The 16,003-nt window shown below is 44.6% G+C and overlaps 1 protein-coding gene across 1 annotated transcript in view; it reads left to right on the top strand.

The window, feature by feature from the left end:
* Positions 1-16,003, top strand: part of LOC142414763 (unconventional myosin-X-like) — a 96,146-nt gene that overhangs the window by 50,609 nt on the left and 29,534 nt on the right. Inside the window, exons 19-23 of the mRNA XM_075512397.1 lie at positions 576-656; positions 1,668-1,792; positions 2,587-2,701; positions 8,639-8,745; positions 13,087-13,392. Coding sequence (XP_075368512.1) covers positions 576-656; positions 1,668-1,792; positions 2,587-2,701; positions 8,639-8,745; positions 13,087-13,392 — 734 coding nt within the window. The remainder of the gene's footprint in view (positions 1-575; positions 657-1,667; positions 1,793-2,586; positions 2,702-8,638; positions 8,746-13,086; positions 13,393-16,003) is intronic.

The raw sequence follows: 16,003 nt of genomic DNA, 5'->3' as shown, positions 1-16,003 counted from the left end.
GTAGTGTTAAAAAAAGACAGTGCCACTGCCCCAAGGATTTCTGTCTGGTGTAAAATGTGAGATGCTAAGACTGAGCAGGGTGGCAGAGGAAAAGAATACTTTGCTGAGTATATGAAGTTCTTGAGGTTCTTTGATCTTTCATGTTGTTTGGTGTTTCAGCTAAGTGTATGGCTCCTTTTAGGCCACATCTTTTACAGGTATAGTGGCAATTCCAAAAAAATCTTATTGGGGGGACCTTGCAGGTATGAATCTCCCCCACTAGATGGTCTGCAAACCTTCTGTTAGTTTCACAGTTTTAGTTTTCTATATTTAAAGTTTGAGAGACTTGTAAAAATAACTCGCATCAGCTGTACAGCTCTGAGAACAAGGATGGCCATGTAAACGGTGTTAGAGTAAACTAACTGTGTGGGCATGTTTTGGACAGGAAGAGATCTCCTAGGTTACTGAAGTTTTGATAAGCAGAGTCAAAGGACTTTAGGAATGGGAGGGCTGCATGAAGACCCTATTGCATCAAATGTAGCCCCTTTCCCTCTTGTAGTGACTGATCCTTTGGGTTTTGTCTTTCTTCTTTTTAGGATTCTCTCCATTCCCTGATGGCCACACTTAGTACTTCCAACCCATTCTTCATCCGCTGCATCAAACCAAATACAGAAAAGGCAAGTCTGTCTTCCAGCACAATGTATGCATGCGACACAGGCCTCCATGAGCACTCACTTGCACAAACACCTGATGGGTGCTTCTGTCAAGGCCCAAACTGAGATAAGAGCAGTTCCCCCTCATCTTCCCTTCTTCCTTCTAATTGTTTTATAGTTGAAAAATACACCCTCCTCCTGGTAATCAGATGAAAAGACTGCATGCTGAGTATGATATGATATAATCATTCCCACCTCTTTCTGTGCTTATGAAGCCTGGAAGATGAACCAGGCTTGTGCAGAGCCCAGAGCTGTGGTAGAAGAAGCAATCGCTCCTGTTCGTGGTGCCTGTAGACAATTTGTTCTGGAATGCAGGGCTTGTGCGGTAGGAAGTGTCTCCTGCAGACCCCTGGCTCTCAGGCAGAGGAGGTGGACACTTCATGGGCAAGTCACAGTGCATAGAGACAGGCTGGCTCTTGCTTGTATTGTGAACTGTGGCGGGAGGATATGCTGCTAACTAGATTGGGTGGAGAGCTCTGAACCGATCATTTTCTTCGTGTGTTTTGAAACTGTGTATGATATGGCAGAGGAAAGCCTGATGGGGCTTTTATGCCAGAAGAGAATTCTGCAGTTTGTCTCCAGTTTGACTGGAGATAGACTGCAAAGAGAACTGAGTCAGGGTTCTGCATTTTGTATGTGTTAATGCATGATATCATTGCTTTACTTCCACAATCCAACTATGACAGCAGTCTACAGACTGTTTTTTTCCAGGATCTGCCCAACCCCCTTTCGTCTCTTTTTATGCACTGTGCAGTCTTGTGAGGTTGCTTTTCCCCTTGACCTAACTTCCCCTTTTTCACCTGGCATGCCCAAATATGCAGGGTTGACTTTCTACAGAGAAACGGATATACACAGCCTGTGACTGTCTGTGGTCAGAGAAACAGTCACTGTTCAAGTCAGCAAAGAAGTAATACCAAGATCAGCACTTATTCTGTCTCTCTTCTTACTTGTTTTTGAATCTGGATCATTCTGTAGGCACCGAACCTCTTCAATCCAGATGTGGTGCTAAATCAGCTCCGGTACTCAGGGATGCTGGAGACAGTGAAAGTTCGGAGAGCAGGTTTCCCTATACGGCGCCTTTTCCAGGACTTTCTCAGCAGGTAATTGCTCTCATTGTACGACATGCTGTAACAGCCCCAAGGTATACGATTCTATATGTTTGTTCCCTCTATAACTGCTGTTACTGATATGGATCATTTGTGGGATGTTTTTCTAACCGTGCCCTTATTGCTCATATCATAGACCGATTTGGAAGTCCTTTTGGAGACTTGCCTTTAGGGTAAAAGTCAGAACGGAAAAATAGCCAGATGGTCCATTTTTAAAATTTTTTTTTGTAGCTTTGCCACAGAATGGCTTATGTGATGCTGTGAAACCCAGCTGGTCATAATATGTAAAAAGAAAATATCATACTTAAAACCTTTAATCTGGCAGGCTGAAGCAAATTTTAATGGACAGTATAGTTGATGATTAATATTGGAAAGAGTGATTATTTCTTTTAATTGGCTGCATCAAAAGGATTTCTTGAAGTTTAAGGCTAGAAAGGACCATTGAACATTGCTTCCTTTGTCTCTTGGAGCATTAAATGCCACCCCTATACTGAACAAAATAACTTGTGTCTGATGAAAGCACATGTTTCAGACAGACAGTTGTTCTTTACTGAAAAATGCTGTTGAGTTTGTATTTTATTACTGGGATTGCAACAATAATTGCCAGTGTGGTAGGAACAGATAAAGGTTGGGGGATGGAAATTTCCAAATTGGAAGGCAAACATGAAGAAGGGAGATCCCAGAGGAAGAAGGACTAATGGGAGGAGGATAATTAGAGTTAAAAGTTTAGGGGGGTGGAGGGGTGTTACTGCCATACATAATCTCATGAGATTTTGTTTGGTTCTTAGGTACAAGATGCTTGTGAAGGGGCCAAGTTTCTCAGACAACAGCAAAGCTGTATGTGCAGGCTTTCTTCAGACCTATGACAGCAGCAAGAAAGAATGGCAGTTGGGTAAAACCAAGGTACTTCATCAGTGCAGGGCAGGGTGTGGCTTTGTTCCAGCTGCAAGGGGATGCAATTGCATGTGGTGAGATTCAAGCCAGTAGAAAGGGCAAAGTAGTGATGACCCTTTAAATACATTGGACTATGCCACTGACCTGTAGCATCTCAAACATTTCCCATATTATGTACCTAGAGATGTAGAAGGCTTTTTGATTTTGTCTGAACTCCTTCTCGTTGACCAAGCCAGATTAATTTTGTTGTGTCTGATCCAATTTAAGGATCCAAGGAGAACAAGCATGGGTGTCATTGTATGCAATTGCAATGTGTGCCATTAACTCTTGCCTCTTGTGCCAGATATTTTGCTCTGCTTGGCTAACCGAAATTCTTGCAGGAGGCAGTAAGCTGCTGCTTAGTATATATCGAAACTGTGAATAGGTAGCTAGATCACCAGATGTGTGACAGCCTTCTGCTGTGGAAGCTCAGCTGATGGTTTGTGCAGTTAGCCCAGATGCTAGCATACATTTTCGAGGAAAAGGTATCCAAATGATTCTCCCCACTTGCATAATTCAGATTTTGCTTCTGTTTTGGTGAATGTTTAACACTTCTCTCTTGCCTGGTCTAGTCTGGATTTTCGGGGTTTGGTTTTGTTTTGTTTTCTCCAGACATCCAGCTGGAAATGTACCATTATTTTTCATTTAATGGGGAGGGAGCTGGATGTTTCAGTCTGAATTTTTTCAAGCTTTAAGACAGCTTCACACAGAAATAGATGTGAGTGTTGTGAGGTATATTGCTATAGAAATCTGGGAGTGGGAAACTGTCTCTGTCACAACTTTCCACATACTCCAGTAAATTCTTCAAAGAATATTCCAAGATGGATGGTGTCCAGTGCAGACAGTATTTCTAAGTAGTGGGTATGCAGTCCATATCCAGAGCAGATGGGTGGTCCATCAAAGCAACTTTTCTTGCATTTTTTGCCCTTAAGCTTTCAAAAAAGTAGTTCAGAATATTTCCAGGGTCACAATGGAACTGGAAGTGATTCTAGTGAATATTCACACTTAATATGTCCAGGAGATCAGATAATGAGATTTGTTGCTTTGAGCAATCATTTCTTAATGAATGGATAGACTATAATGTTTCTTAGAGAGTGAGATCTCTCTCTCCTCTTCTTAGAGGAGCCCAGTTGGTAGTCTGGACGATGAACTTTATGTGACAACCAAGGAAACCACTGGCCATTGCTGTGGGAAGAAGATGTATTAACCTAAAGTTTCTAAGGCCTTCTTTCACATGCCTCCGCTGATGTTCAAGAAAGACGGTTTTATCACTTAGCCATATTTCTGCTCTATGATTAAAGTGTTCCCCATCTTTGATTTGGGAATCTGGCTTCTCCTCACTGGTGCCTGCAAACCAGGAACCATTTCAGTCGTTCTTGTCCCTAGATAACCCACACTGCTTGAGTAGCTGCCAGTCTCACAGCATTTTAGTGTTAAAGCCTGTGTGGAGTGTGTGTGTGTTGCAGAGCTGCTTGTGCCTGGGAAGCTTTAGAAAGGGGTGGTTAGAGCTGGTAAACATTGAGTTTGAACTTTCTTCCTAGCATGACAAGAGATGGAAGATTGCTGGGCTACAGGAAGTGCATTGGGGAAATGCATGTGAGGACCAAACTCACATGCACATACTCACCTTTTAGAGTATAAAAGGTTATAAGCTATATAGCTGGAGTCCAGGGACTACAACAGACTGACGACAAGCAGGAAATCCAGGCTGCTTTGAGCCCCTGGCAGCAATAGGATCCCTTTTCTCTTCAGTCCCTGTTGTGCATCCTGAAGGACTGAGTCCATCTGCATGTTCTCTCTCACTCCTTGACCTGCACAAATTCTTTTGGAAAAACAATATAGGTGGTAAATTGTGGCAAACAAAATGTGTTTGTATTTTGCCAAAACACTGGATGTACTCTAATGTAATTTTTTTGAACAATTCTGTCCTATAAACTAAAACTTGGCTGAAGAGCTGTATGCGGCATGTTGGTAAACAGCAGTCTCTGTGCTAGGGTACTGGTTGCTGTCGGGTCTGAATGTTGTGGGAAGAAAGAAGCGATAAAGAATGGCAGTCTTTGTATCTATTTCTTTATGACTGAGAAGAAAAATTGAAAGGAGTTGGGAAGCAGTTGAGCCATCTTGTTTGGTTGTAGAAGTTATTTTATATTTCGCATGGTTTGGATTAGAGATGTGTGTCCTGGTAGAGGGGAGCAGTTCTATTTATTCTAAAGAATATATCACTCCAAGGCTGTCCTGGCCTGTTCTACCCTTGCTGCCATGCTGAATGGCTGGCCAGCCCCTGGCTGCGCCAAGGCACTGTCGCCATTGCCCTGCCATTTCATTCATCAGATGAGTTGCTTGACTTTCTTTCCCATGCTCAGATGGTGGCAAAACCATTTCATTGCTCCCTTGGAGACCCCTCTTGCAACTCTGCGTTGTGACAGTGCTTCCAGAAAGCCTTCCCCTAGGAAAGCAGATGGCAGAGTGAGGCCGTGCAGAGCAGTGGTGCTTCCCGGTAGTCCCTTCCCTGCTGCCTGTATCCAGCTGTTGTGTCTTGTTTTTGGATTATAAAGTGCTTTGTCTGCGTTCATGTTTTAGCTGGTACTAGGTAACACGGGCCTGGAATACTTGGGTCAATGAAGGCAAGAGCCCTGATTTTTCCAGAGGCTTTCAGGTAAGGGTGAAGTGAAGCTACCAGCTAAGAGTGCAGGTCATTGTCCTGGAGAGGAAGTCCCCTGGGTGCCCTTGCTGCCACTTTGGCTGCTACAGGTGCAGCTCTGGGTACCCAGGTAGCGATTCCCAGAACTAACCTTGACTTACGGAGTCAGGAGTAGCTACTGAAAAAGGTGTGGCACGCCAATGGGGATGTAACCTAGGAAGAAGTATAAGGGGTGGGTGAAGAGCAAGGCTTATAGAAGGGGGAATACTTCCTGCAAAATGAATGGAAGGATAATTATATCCCTAGCAATTGTTTGGAGGAGGAAGGAAAAGACTCTGTGAATTAGTGCAAGGGATTGTGAAGCTTGGGAAAGGAAATGGGGGAGGAAGGGCAGGATGATCTTTGTGTTTTTCATTAAGAATAGAGCAGCTGCTGTGCTGGCAATTGTCAAATTAATGTTTATAAGAGGTATTAATGTATATAAGGCAGGCTTTATCCAGTGGCATGGCAGAGATGAGGGCTTGGATGCAAACAAACAGTGTGATGATGGAAGAGCTTGTGCTAAGGTGCCCTTGTCTTCACTGGGGATGTACTGGGATGGAGCAGCAGCTTCTGTGCCCCTTTCCTCAGTGCACCTGGACCTTCTGCCATACTTACCCATACGCACAACACAGATTTCCCAAGGCTGTTTAACACAGTAATCCTTGCTGTTTGAAAGCATTCATTTCCACATTTCAACCTGCTGTTTTGCAGGGCCTGTTTGAAGGAGGAGGTTTCTGTCGACTAATTGGCATCCAGGTCAGAGTGACCCACTTCCTGCTTTCCCAGTGTTGTCCCCAAGAATCATATGATCCCACCTATGTACACATGGGTGCACACGCAGTTATATTTGTGTCTGCTGATCTACACGTAACCTTAACATGTTCACTGTTGCACTGATGGTGCATGCAGCCATTGAGGTTGTGTGAGGAGCACTGTGGTTTTGCACTGTGGTTTAAAACTTGGCCAGTGTCTAATAGGAGCAAATATGATAGAAGAAACCTTGTATGTTTTGTTTAATCATTCCTTCCCCAGATGAAAGTGATCTCCTGTTTTCAGAAAGTGACTATGAATTATGACAAAGAAATGGCCACCTTCCAAATTATTTCCACAAGGCATCAAAAATATATCTGGATTTGAACACATTTTACTGTTCCTTGTCATCTACAGGAGTCTAAAAAAACCCTCAAAATGCCAAAGCTTATAGCTAGATATTGTTATGTTATTTGAGATTAACCCTCACTCCCAAGCATATATAGAAAACCCTATAGGATTAGGGTTGGGTCTTGTTGAACTCTGCATGCCTCAAAGTTAGTTTTTTCTCCCCTCCTTACTGGCACAGCAAAGTGTATGCTTGCTAGCAAAATACTGATGGACTGAATATTTTTGCAATTTGATGAAGATTATGGACTGAGACGGTGTTTTGCTGGTTGCATTCTTGAAATGGGTGACTGCTGCTGGGTTCTGGAATGTAATGGAAAGAGCAATCCCTGCCTCAAAGAAGTCTTTAAAAGATTGTTGAGTTGACAGAGGGAGTGGATGTACAACTTGCAGGGAAGGATGCCAGCTTCATGGTTGGCAGTACCTTGATAAAGAACCTTCTTTTAAGGCTACCCACGGTTACTTAGTCATTACAAAACACCTCATTTCTTAAGGCCATCTTAATGGAAATGGCTCCCCAGGAGAAATCAAGTCCAGGGAAGCCACTGGCAATGGGTACTAACTCAGGGAGAGGTTTCAGTACATGGTGGTCACTGCAGAGGGAAAAAAAGAGCCTAAATAAGTCATAAGGCCAAAAGCAGTGATGGAAGGCAAGGTATACAGAGACATAAGGGGAGGTAAGTGGGGAGGGGGAGAGTTTGTGCAGAACACTGGACTAAATGACTGTTCAAATCTCTGAACATCTCTTTGGCCTCTCAGCTTAGCCACATGGATCCAATAGATTTGTAAGGAGTTTTTACTGATTAATGTAGTTCTACAGATTGATGAATGTCAGCTCACAGCCTGTGTTCACGGCAGGGCTTTAACAAGTGGGGCAGCACTTTCCTAGTGCAGTCCGTTCTGCTGCTGGCCCTGGCAGTGATTTAGCCAATGTCAGGCAGCAGGTCACACAAGCATGGCCATATGGCAGTTGCTGTTGTGACTGCAGCTTGTATGGACATATCTTAGCCAACTTTAATCTAGTCTGGGTACTGCTAGCAGTGTACCCACAGCACCGTGGAGCTCCATGCAGGCTGCAGTCCATCTCAAAAAGCAAAGCATTTATTTCAGCAATTTGTGCTGAACTCTGTGCTAACATAATGCAAGCCAGCTGATTTAAAGCAGCTCAGATATGTCATCGCAATTCCTGTAAACATGCCTTTATCTTGCTTGTATCTCAGTCCTTTTGTCTCTAAGGTAGCACTGTCGTCCCTCACACAAGCATTTAGCACTGAGCAGAGGTTTGAAATACAGGTGATGGAAGATGCTTGAGAATTAAAACACTGGACACTGAAGTGCCATCAGTGGTACTTGGAGACCTCTCCCATCAAGGCTCAGTTCCCCCCTAATGCATGCTGCACTGCTGAACCTTTTCAGCAAGGAAGCATCTCCACCTCAGAGTTTCTGGAGGTTGGTGAACGGCTTCAGCTTCCACCCAGAGCTGGTGGACCGGGGTATGCTCAGCTTTGCACCTCGACAGGGCTGTTAGCTTTCGACTGTCTTCCATTATTAGGGCTGCTGTTAAGATTGCTTCCTGGAGGCTAGAAACCTAAATGTTCCTCTCTTTCCTTGAAATGCGGGGGAGTTTCTTTGCAAAATATTTAATCACCCAAGTAGGTATCAGTGCCTGCTGCAGGGAGGTACTGGCTTCTGCAGGGAAAGCTGTCAGCTGGGAAAGAGTTAATCACAGGCGCAAGCACGGGCTCTCCTCCTCCTCCCTCCTCTTTCCCTCCTTCCTCTGCTCCCTCCCTCTCTCTCTTTTAAGTCTTGACCACAGAGTGAGGGAGGCGGGGGTTGGGCACAGAGTTTGGCTCACGTCGCTGCAAAACTTTTTCCTGGTGCTCCCAGTCCGGGCAGCCCGGGGCGAGGCGCCGAGGCTGGCGCTGGAGCGCCGGCAGCAGCGGCCGCGGCGCCCGGACGCAGAGCGCACTCAGCGCTGGTGCCCGGGGATGAAATCTCCCGGCTCTCCCGGGGACTGACTTCTTTCCTCTCTTTGTGTTTATTGAAACTCCTCCCCGTGGCGTCAGGTTTTCCTGAAGGAAGCTCTTGAGCAGAAGCTGGAGAAGGATCGGGAAGAGGAGTTGAGGAAAGCAGCTATAGTCATCCGGGCCCACGTCTTGGGCTACATGGCAAGGTCAGTGCTGGGGGCTGCCCCACCATCCCTGTGCTTGTGTGCCTGGGTTGCCCCGACCTCCTGCTTTGCTCTCTAGTCCCCTCGCATCCCTCCCTTCTTCCCCTCCTGTATTCTAAGGGAGAGCTGTAGTATCTGCCCTCCCTGCCAGCATCGGTTCCACTGACACCTTTCTGCACCTTTGCCACCTCTTCTTCAATGCCGTGCACGCTTGCACCCTCCCTCAACGCTGCTCAGCAGGCTTCTGCAGGGACCTCTGTACCCATTGCTTGCCTCCGATGACACCTTTTCCTTGCCTTCAGGGCTCTCCTGGCTGCGCCCCACTTATGCTTTGGGTCCCCTCCTTTTCCTTATGCCTGTCAACTCTGTTTTCTGCTCCCCCTGCAAATTGCTTCTTCCTCAGTTGCAGCTCTGCCTTTGCTCACCCTCTTTCCTCACCCTGCCTGTTTGCCTCGTGATCTCCCTCTCCTTTTAATTACCTCTTCAGAATTGGTTTTTGGCCAGCTTTGCACCAGTAATCTCCTCTTGCCGCTCCCTTTTGCACCTGACCAGGGGAGGGTTGGGAGAACCAACTGCAGACAAACTGCCCCTCCTCTGCCCCTCGCAGTCAGTGGAACAGCTGACTCCTTAATGGCTGTGGCATGCACACTTAATCCCAGTAAGATGCTCTTTCCTGGCTGGTCTCTGCTCCAGACACCTGTCAGTCAGGGGTGTGAGGAGGTGAAATCCCTGGCCAGCAGAGCTGTTCCAGCAGGCACTCTTCTTAGAGCTCTAGTTACACCAGGTAGCTCATTTTGCATTGGGAAATGTGTGCAAGGGTTGTACCCTGCCTCGCCAATGTGCAATATCAGCAATATATGCATTCGGTCTCGGGGGCTTTTATTCATTTATTTATTTCCCTCTAGGAAGACAAATGAGCTAGCTCTATTGTTTGTACATGAAATTGCAAGTTCTTTGTGTCAGGGCCTCTGCTCTATTTTACTTTGTGTCTAGCATTTGGAGAGAGGGGTAGGGATTAGTACAGGAAAATTGATTTTTCTGGGAAGCATCACTGCAGGCAAACTGGATTACTGCTTTTCTGGGTTCCTGGGAAGGTAGCTGCTGCCCTGCAGGGCTGTGATGGAGCCAGTGTTGCAGTAGCATTCCTCTTGGCTTGAAGTCTTGTGGTGCTCCAGTCCCCACAGATCTGAATTCCTCATCCCACATGTTGCTCTTCTGAGTCTCATCTTTAAGAACAAGCTGTGCTTCTGCAGCCAGAGTGGAAATCCTCACAAGCAGCTGGAGGTAACTGGACTTTGCAGGGGAGGAGAGCAGGGAGCGAGGAAAGAGCTAGGAAGGGAGACTGGAAAACTTTTCTGTGAAGAGAGTTGCGCTGCACCTGTATTGGAGAAGGTCCAGCAAGAGAGAGTTCATCTGGGCAACTGGTGAATGGTCTGTGCAGAGTTGGGCAGAGGTCAGGAATACCCGTGTGCACTGCCCTGAGCTTGATACCATTTCTGTTAGTTTTGCAAGAACAAATGTATTTAAATTCATTTGGTCTCATGCAAAGTAGATTGGCGAAGAAGGGTACATATGCCTCAGGAAGGATTTTACTGGCTTCTCCCCCTTTGTGAACTTGTTCTGTGAGCCTGGAGAACCAGTGCTAAGGGTAAGAACATTTTCTTTGCTCTTATTCCCTGCAGCCTAGTATCTCTGACTGATGACTAAAATGTGAAACAAGAAAAATCAAGCCCATTCAAATGACCCCATTTTTCCTAGCTAATCTATGGAGGTCTGAGCTGCAGGTAACAGCTTCACCAGCTAAAATATGCATAACTGTTCCCAGGCTTGCAGGATCCATGTACAAATTTGGCTGTGTCCCTGGATTCTGCAGGACTTCATTGCTCAGGGGAAAAGACGGTAGGAAATTATTCCATAGCCCCATGTTCTCTAGTCCTTGGAGGCATAACTACTAACTACAGCTCATCAACAGAGTCATTAACTAAATTCCAAATGCAGCATTGGAGCCTTGCAGCCACCACACCTTCTCTTGTGATATATGGTCAGGATGTCTCCCAACTCCTTAGAACGGGCTGCAGGTTGAATTTCTTTGGCAGTCCAAGAGGGTGAGTGGAAGGCTCAACAAGGGGAATGAAATTCACAGCCTGTGTGCAGCAATTCCAACTGAAGGGCGTCTGCAAGCATGGCTGTGGTCATGAGGAATGAGGGGGCACTTCAGCCTGGCAGATTAGCAGGCAGAGCTGGCCTGTAGCTGGGCAGGGCTTGGCACGTGTTGCAATTGAGAGAGTTTCTGCCAGATGCGTTTTGTAAACGTCAGAGTGCCCTTTTTGATGCACTTATATCTGCCTTGGCAGAGGGTGCGTGTGCAGCTGTTCACACCCCATGTGCAGGGCACAGGGAGGACAGGGGGAGCAGGGGTGAGGGGACTGCAGCCCAGGAGCAATTCATCTAAAACCTCCCACTTCTTATCACCTCTTCCCTTTCCTCTTCTTTTCTCTGTGCTTCCTCCCTTTGACTTCCTACGTATGGAAAAGAGCGTGACCTCTGCACACTACTGCTATTAGCATCCCTCTCCTGATTTTCTTGACTAGGCTGACGTATCTGATGTGCAGGGAGGTGGCAAGCTGTCAGCATGGGTCCCTGTTGCCATTTGAAGGGGGTTTGATTGCCAGGAAGGGGATTTTGAGGTGTGCCTTTTCCTCAGGGGGTTGCAGAAGGTCTGTGGGAAGGATATGTGAGAATACTGTGCTATTTCCAGCATGCTTTCTAGGAGTGTAAGACCTCACAGGATTACTGTAGCCTGCTGGCCCAAGATCCTGTGTAACAGGCCCATAGAATTTCCCTCTGCAAATTCTGGTTTGGAGTAAAGAAGGTTTTGATTTGAATAGTGCCAATGATCATTTCCCTACAGCAAGATATTAAGGTGTCTGAATATATTCAATTACTTTACAAAAAGTCTGCTTATTTCCAGCCTGAATAGACTTCAGCGTCAGGTCAATTAAATCTTGTGATGTCCCCTGCTGAATAAATAGAAATGCCACCCAAAAATGTGGGTACGTTGACTGGGATCAAACCTTTCCTTAGCCTTCTCTTTCTTAAGGTCATGGAGCAAGCACTCTCTTTCTATAAGCCAGGATTTCTGGTTCCAGTCCTGCTTCCTCAGAAGTCACTTGAGGGTCTAACATTGTTCTTGAAATGGAGGTGCTAACGCTGAACACAGGATAAAAGTAGCAATGCAGTCCCCTTCTACACAATATTTCTGCTTGCAAATATAAGAATCCCAGTAGTATTTTTTTCTACAGCGTCATGTTGGGAGTTTGCCTTCACCTGATGATCCCTGTGGCCCCTAAATCCTTTTTTTGACTTGCTGCTTCCTAACATAGTCCCACATCAGGTGTGTTTGGCCTTTGGTTCTTCAATAGAAGACCTTATGTTTGGCTCCCTTGAATTGTTTAATTTTTGCTTGAATCTAGCTTACAAATTGATCCAGATTACTGTGTAATAGTAGCCCTTTTGTTATTTGCCCAGTTTGTGTATCATGTACAAACTTCTACCAGTAACTTTTTTTCCAGGTCCTTGATAAAAATATGCTGTAATGCAGAGGCAAGAACTGACTTTTCTAGAACTTCACTAGACTACAGAAATACTGAATGATGATTCTTTTCTTTTGGGGCCCTACCATGTTTTTTGGTTTTAAAGTATGGTAAAGTTGATTTTCATATCATTATTGTTTATGCAAAAAGTTGTGCAATATAAGTATATGTTTATGGGAACCTGCTACAATGTTACATTCAGCAATCAATATTGTAGTATCACTGTGTTTTGCCCCAAACAATACGAGATTAATGTGACCAGATCTGGTTTTGCCCTGTTTTTTCCTTTTCCTGGAGTAAAATTGTATATTGGCCACTTAAAAGATGGGACAATATGGGACTTTGTTCTCATATAGTAAGGCCATTTGTATGTTTTTATAATAATTAATCCACACTGAGCGATTATGCTAACTGCACAGTGAATGTGTGTGATGTGCAATGCAAGGAGACTTTGGGCCGGTGGACCTTCTCTTTCCATGTGCCAGATATCTGTCCTTCATCCTCTGAGGGTCTTCACAAAAGTGGGTGCCCATGGAAACAAATCAGTGGTAGATATGGGAGCAAGAACAGTGAGGAGAATATGATTTACAGGTAGTGGCAGTAGAGGAACAGAAATTGTGTCATTTCTGAGCAATATTTTTCCAAATTAGTTTTTCTGTGGATGTGGTAAGATTGGTCAATATACCAGGGCATGGGAACTGCAAAGCATGTATTGCTTCATGGCGCATTAAGTGTCTGGTTCTGTTTTTAGGAAGAAGTATCAAAAGGTGCTAGCCAGTGTTGTTATAATCCAAAAGAACTACCGAGCATACTTCTGGAAGAAGAGCCTGCTGCGACTGAAGGCCTCTGCAGTCACCCTGCAGAAGCACTGGCGTGGCCGCCTGGCTCGCAGCCTCTACCAGCACCTGCTGCAGCAGGAACTCAGGCGGAAGCAGGAAGTGGAGGAGAGAAGGAGGCAAGAAGAGGAAGAACAGATCAGAAGAGAGGAAGAGGAAAGACAATGGCAAGAAGAGGAGGAGCGTAGGAGGAAACAGGAAGAGGAAGAGGTGAAGGAAAGGTACAAGATGGTATCTTGCACTTATAGTTCCCTAGCGCTAAAGCTGCTGAGGTGTAAAAGCGGGTCTGGGGCACTGGCATGATGGTAACACTGGAACAGCAATTGCATGAGACAGTGTCCCAATGCCAGGGGGCAGAGTTGGGGTGGACCGTGGGCAGCTCAGAATAGAAAAGCAAAGTGGAAAAGGAGTGTCCTGCTTCCTTTAGGAAAGCTAATTCTGGTGTACTTTTACCTCTGTTTAGTGTTTTTCTGCTTTGGAAGGTACTTGAAAGGAGGCAGTTTGACTGATTGGGCAGAGATGCATAATTTTCTCATTGCCTTTGCAGTGGTAAAGGAAGTTTTATGCAGTCTCCCAAACTCTAGAGGGATTAGCAGTGTGAGAAGGTACCAGAGTTCATGGGTCTTGGTGTGTCCAGTAAGCTGGGTCAGAGAGCAAGAAAGATGGGCAGTGCACCTGTGCTGCTACTGCAGTTCTTATACTCATGAACATACACATGTTCTTCCTGTTCCTGCTGCTGTGTATCTCTCATCAGGGGTACGGATGTGTCGGGAGATCAGGAGGGGAAAGGAAAAGCTAATGTGACAAAAAGAGGCAATCTGTGAGCAGTGATGGTACACCTATTGAAAATCCTGTGCCTCATGCATCATTTACTGTTCACTCCATGGTTACCTACATGCTATCCAAACTGGATGTCTCTCTTGATAATCTTTTAAGAAGCATAAAACTTCAATTATGAGATTATTATATAAGTTTGAACAAATAATCCTTTGCATTTTAAGTTTTTCATAAATAGTTGGTTACTGTCCTGGTTTCAGCCTGTTATTTATGAGCAATCTACTGAGAACAAGCAAAAAAACCCAACACACATGCAGAGACAAAATTAGAAGGACCAAGATGCAAACTGAGCTGTAACGAGCTAAAAGTTGACATGCAGTTATTGTGCATACACTGTTAGTAAAAGGGACACATGGAGCAATTTGGTCTACTGTTCAAGAGGAAGAAAAATTATAAAGTTGAGAAAGCTGAGGTATTTGATGCTATTTTTATTCGTCTTCCCCAAAAGGCTTAGCTGTTGGACACTAAATACAGTTAGCACAGATGTGCAAGAATTCAGAACCTAGCAGAGAAATAAAAGGTTAGAGAATGCTCAGATAAATCAGATTACAAAGAAGTCATCCGGACTTGGTGAAATTAATGTTTGGGTACTTTGAGAACCGGCTAAAGCAGCTTGAATCAGTAGCTATTCTCTTTCTCCTCCTTTGTGGATAGCAATGGAGTTTCCATAAAACTGGAAAATTCCAAACATAATGACCCCCTTTTAAAATGGGAAAAGGCAGAACCGAGGGAATTGTGGACCAGTCAGCCTAACTTCAATTTCAGGAAGATACTGAAACAAATAATCAAACAGTTATAAATGCTTGATAAAGGAGTTAAGAGCCAATGTGGATTTCTGAAGAACAAACAGCATTAAAGTTATCCGTTTCCTTCTGTGATAGCTTATGACATGCCTTGTGGATAGGGAAAAGCCATAGAGGGTAGGTAACTTGACTTTGGGTAGGTAACTTGACTTTGGGTAGGTAGAGGGTGGGTAAGGGCTTTGACATGTTATGACAATACTCTAAGACACTATAAGGAGTGTGGTTTGGAAAAAAGTAGATGAAACAAGACTAGGATTTATGGTTTTACTGCATTGTACTATTGCATTTTAATTAGTAAACAATAGTAGTGTTTTGTTGAATAGGAGACAACTCTTGAATGGGATTCTTCCATGGTCTGTGCTGGTTATGGTACTAGTGCAATGTTTTCATAGTAAGTTGGATGAGGAAATATGAGTATCTTTATGAAATTTGCAGATGAAACCATCTAGTCAGGGGCTGTAAGTATATAGCTAGACAGGATTACAATTCAAATGATTTTGAAAAATTAAAGAAGTGGCCTGAAAAACATAGGATAACATTCAGTACAGACATATGCAGATCTACAGTTAGGAGTGATCAAATGCACAGAGAGAGAAGGAGGAATGCCTACTTCAACAGCAGGAAGAAGGTCTGGAGGCTAAGTTGAATGTTAATGACCAGTGTCATGCTGTGTGAGAGGAGAAAGCAAATGCTGTCTATAAACAAGATTGCTTCTGTAAGATGTGGGGTGATTCTTCTGTTCCACTTGACACTGGTAAGGCTTCAGTTGGAGTACTGTCCCTAGTTTTGGGTATCACATTTCAGGAAGAGTGTGGATCAGTTGGAGATGGATGGAAATCAGCAAGAAATATCAGAGGTCTAAAAAATGTGAGGAACTGTTGCAGGAATTAGTGTGTAGGTTGTAGGTGGTATTCCTGATTTGTTTTAAAATGGCTCTGCTTCTTGAACCCTCATATCATTTAAGGCAGTTGTTTAACTCATGACTACTGTTAGAGATCTTTCAGCACAGTTGGAACCATCTGGATCTCACTTATGTCAGCTTTCATTTATAAACATTTCCTGGATTTTTTTTTTGAGAGAGAGAGCACAAGTGAGAACTTTAAGGACTTTGTGACATGCAACTGCAATCTAGAATTTGGCTGGGAAAAGCTGCAGGGCCTGGGAAATAAATATTGTTGCCCTCCTGTTCTGC

Source organism: Mycteria americana, chromosome 9 (genome assembly GCF_035582795.1).
Source record: "Mycteria americana isolate JAX WOST 10 ecotype Jacksonville Zoo and Gardens chromosome 9, USCA_MyAme_1.0, whole genome shotgun sequence".
Taxonomy (NCBI): domain Eukaryota; kingdom Metazoa; phylum Chordata; class Aves; order Ciconiiformes; family Ciconiidae; genus Mycteria; species Mycteria americana.
The sequence above is the reverse complement of the archived record's forward strand: the minus strand, read 5'-3'. Positions and strand labels throughout refer to the sequence as shown.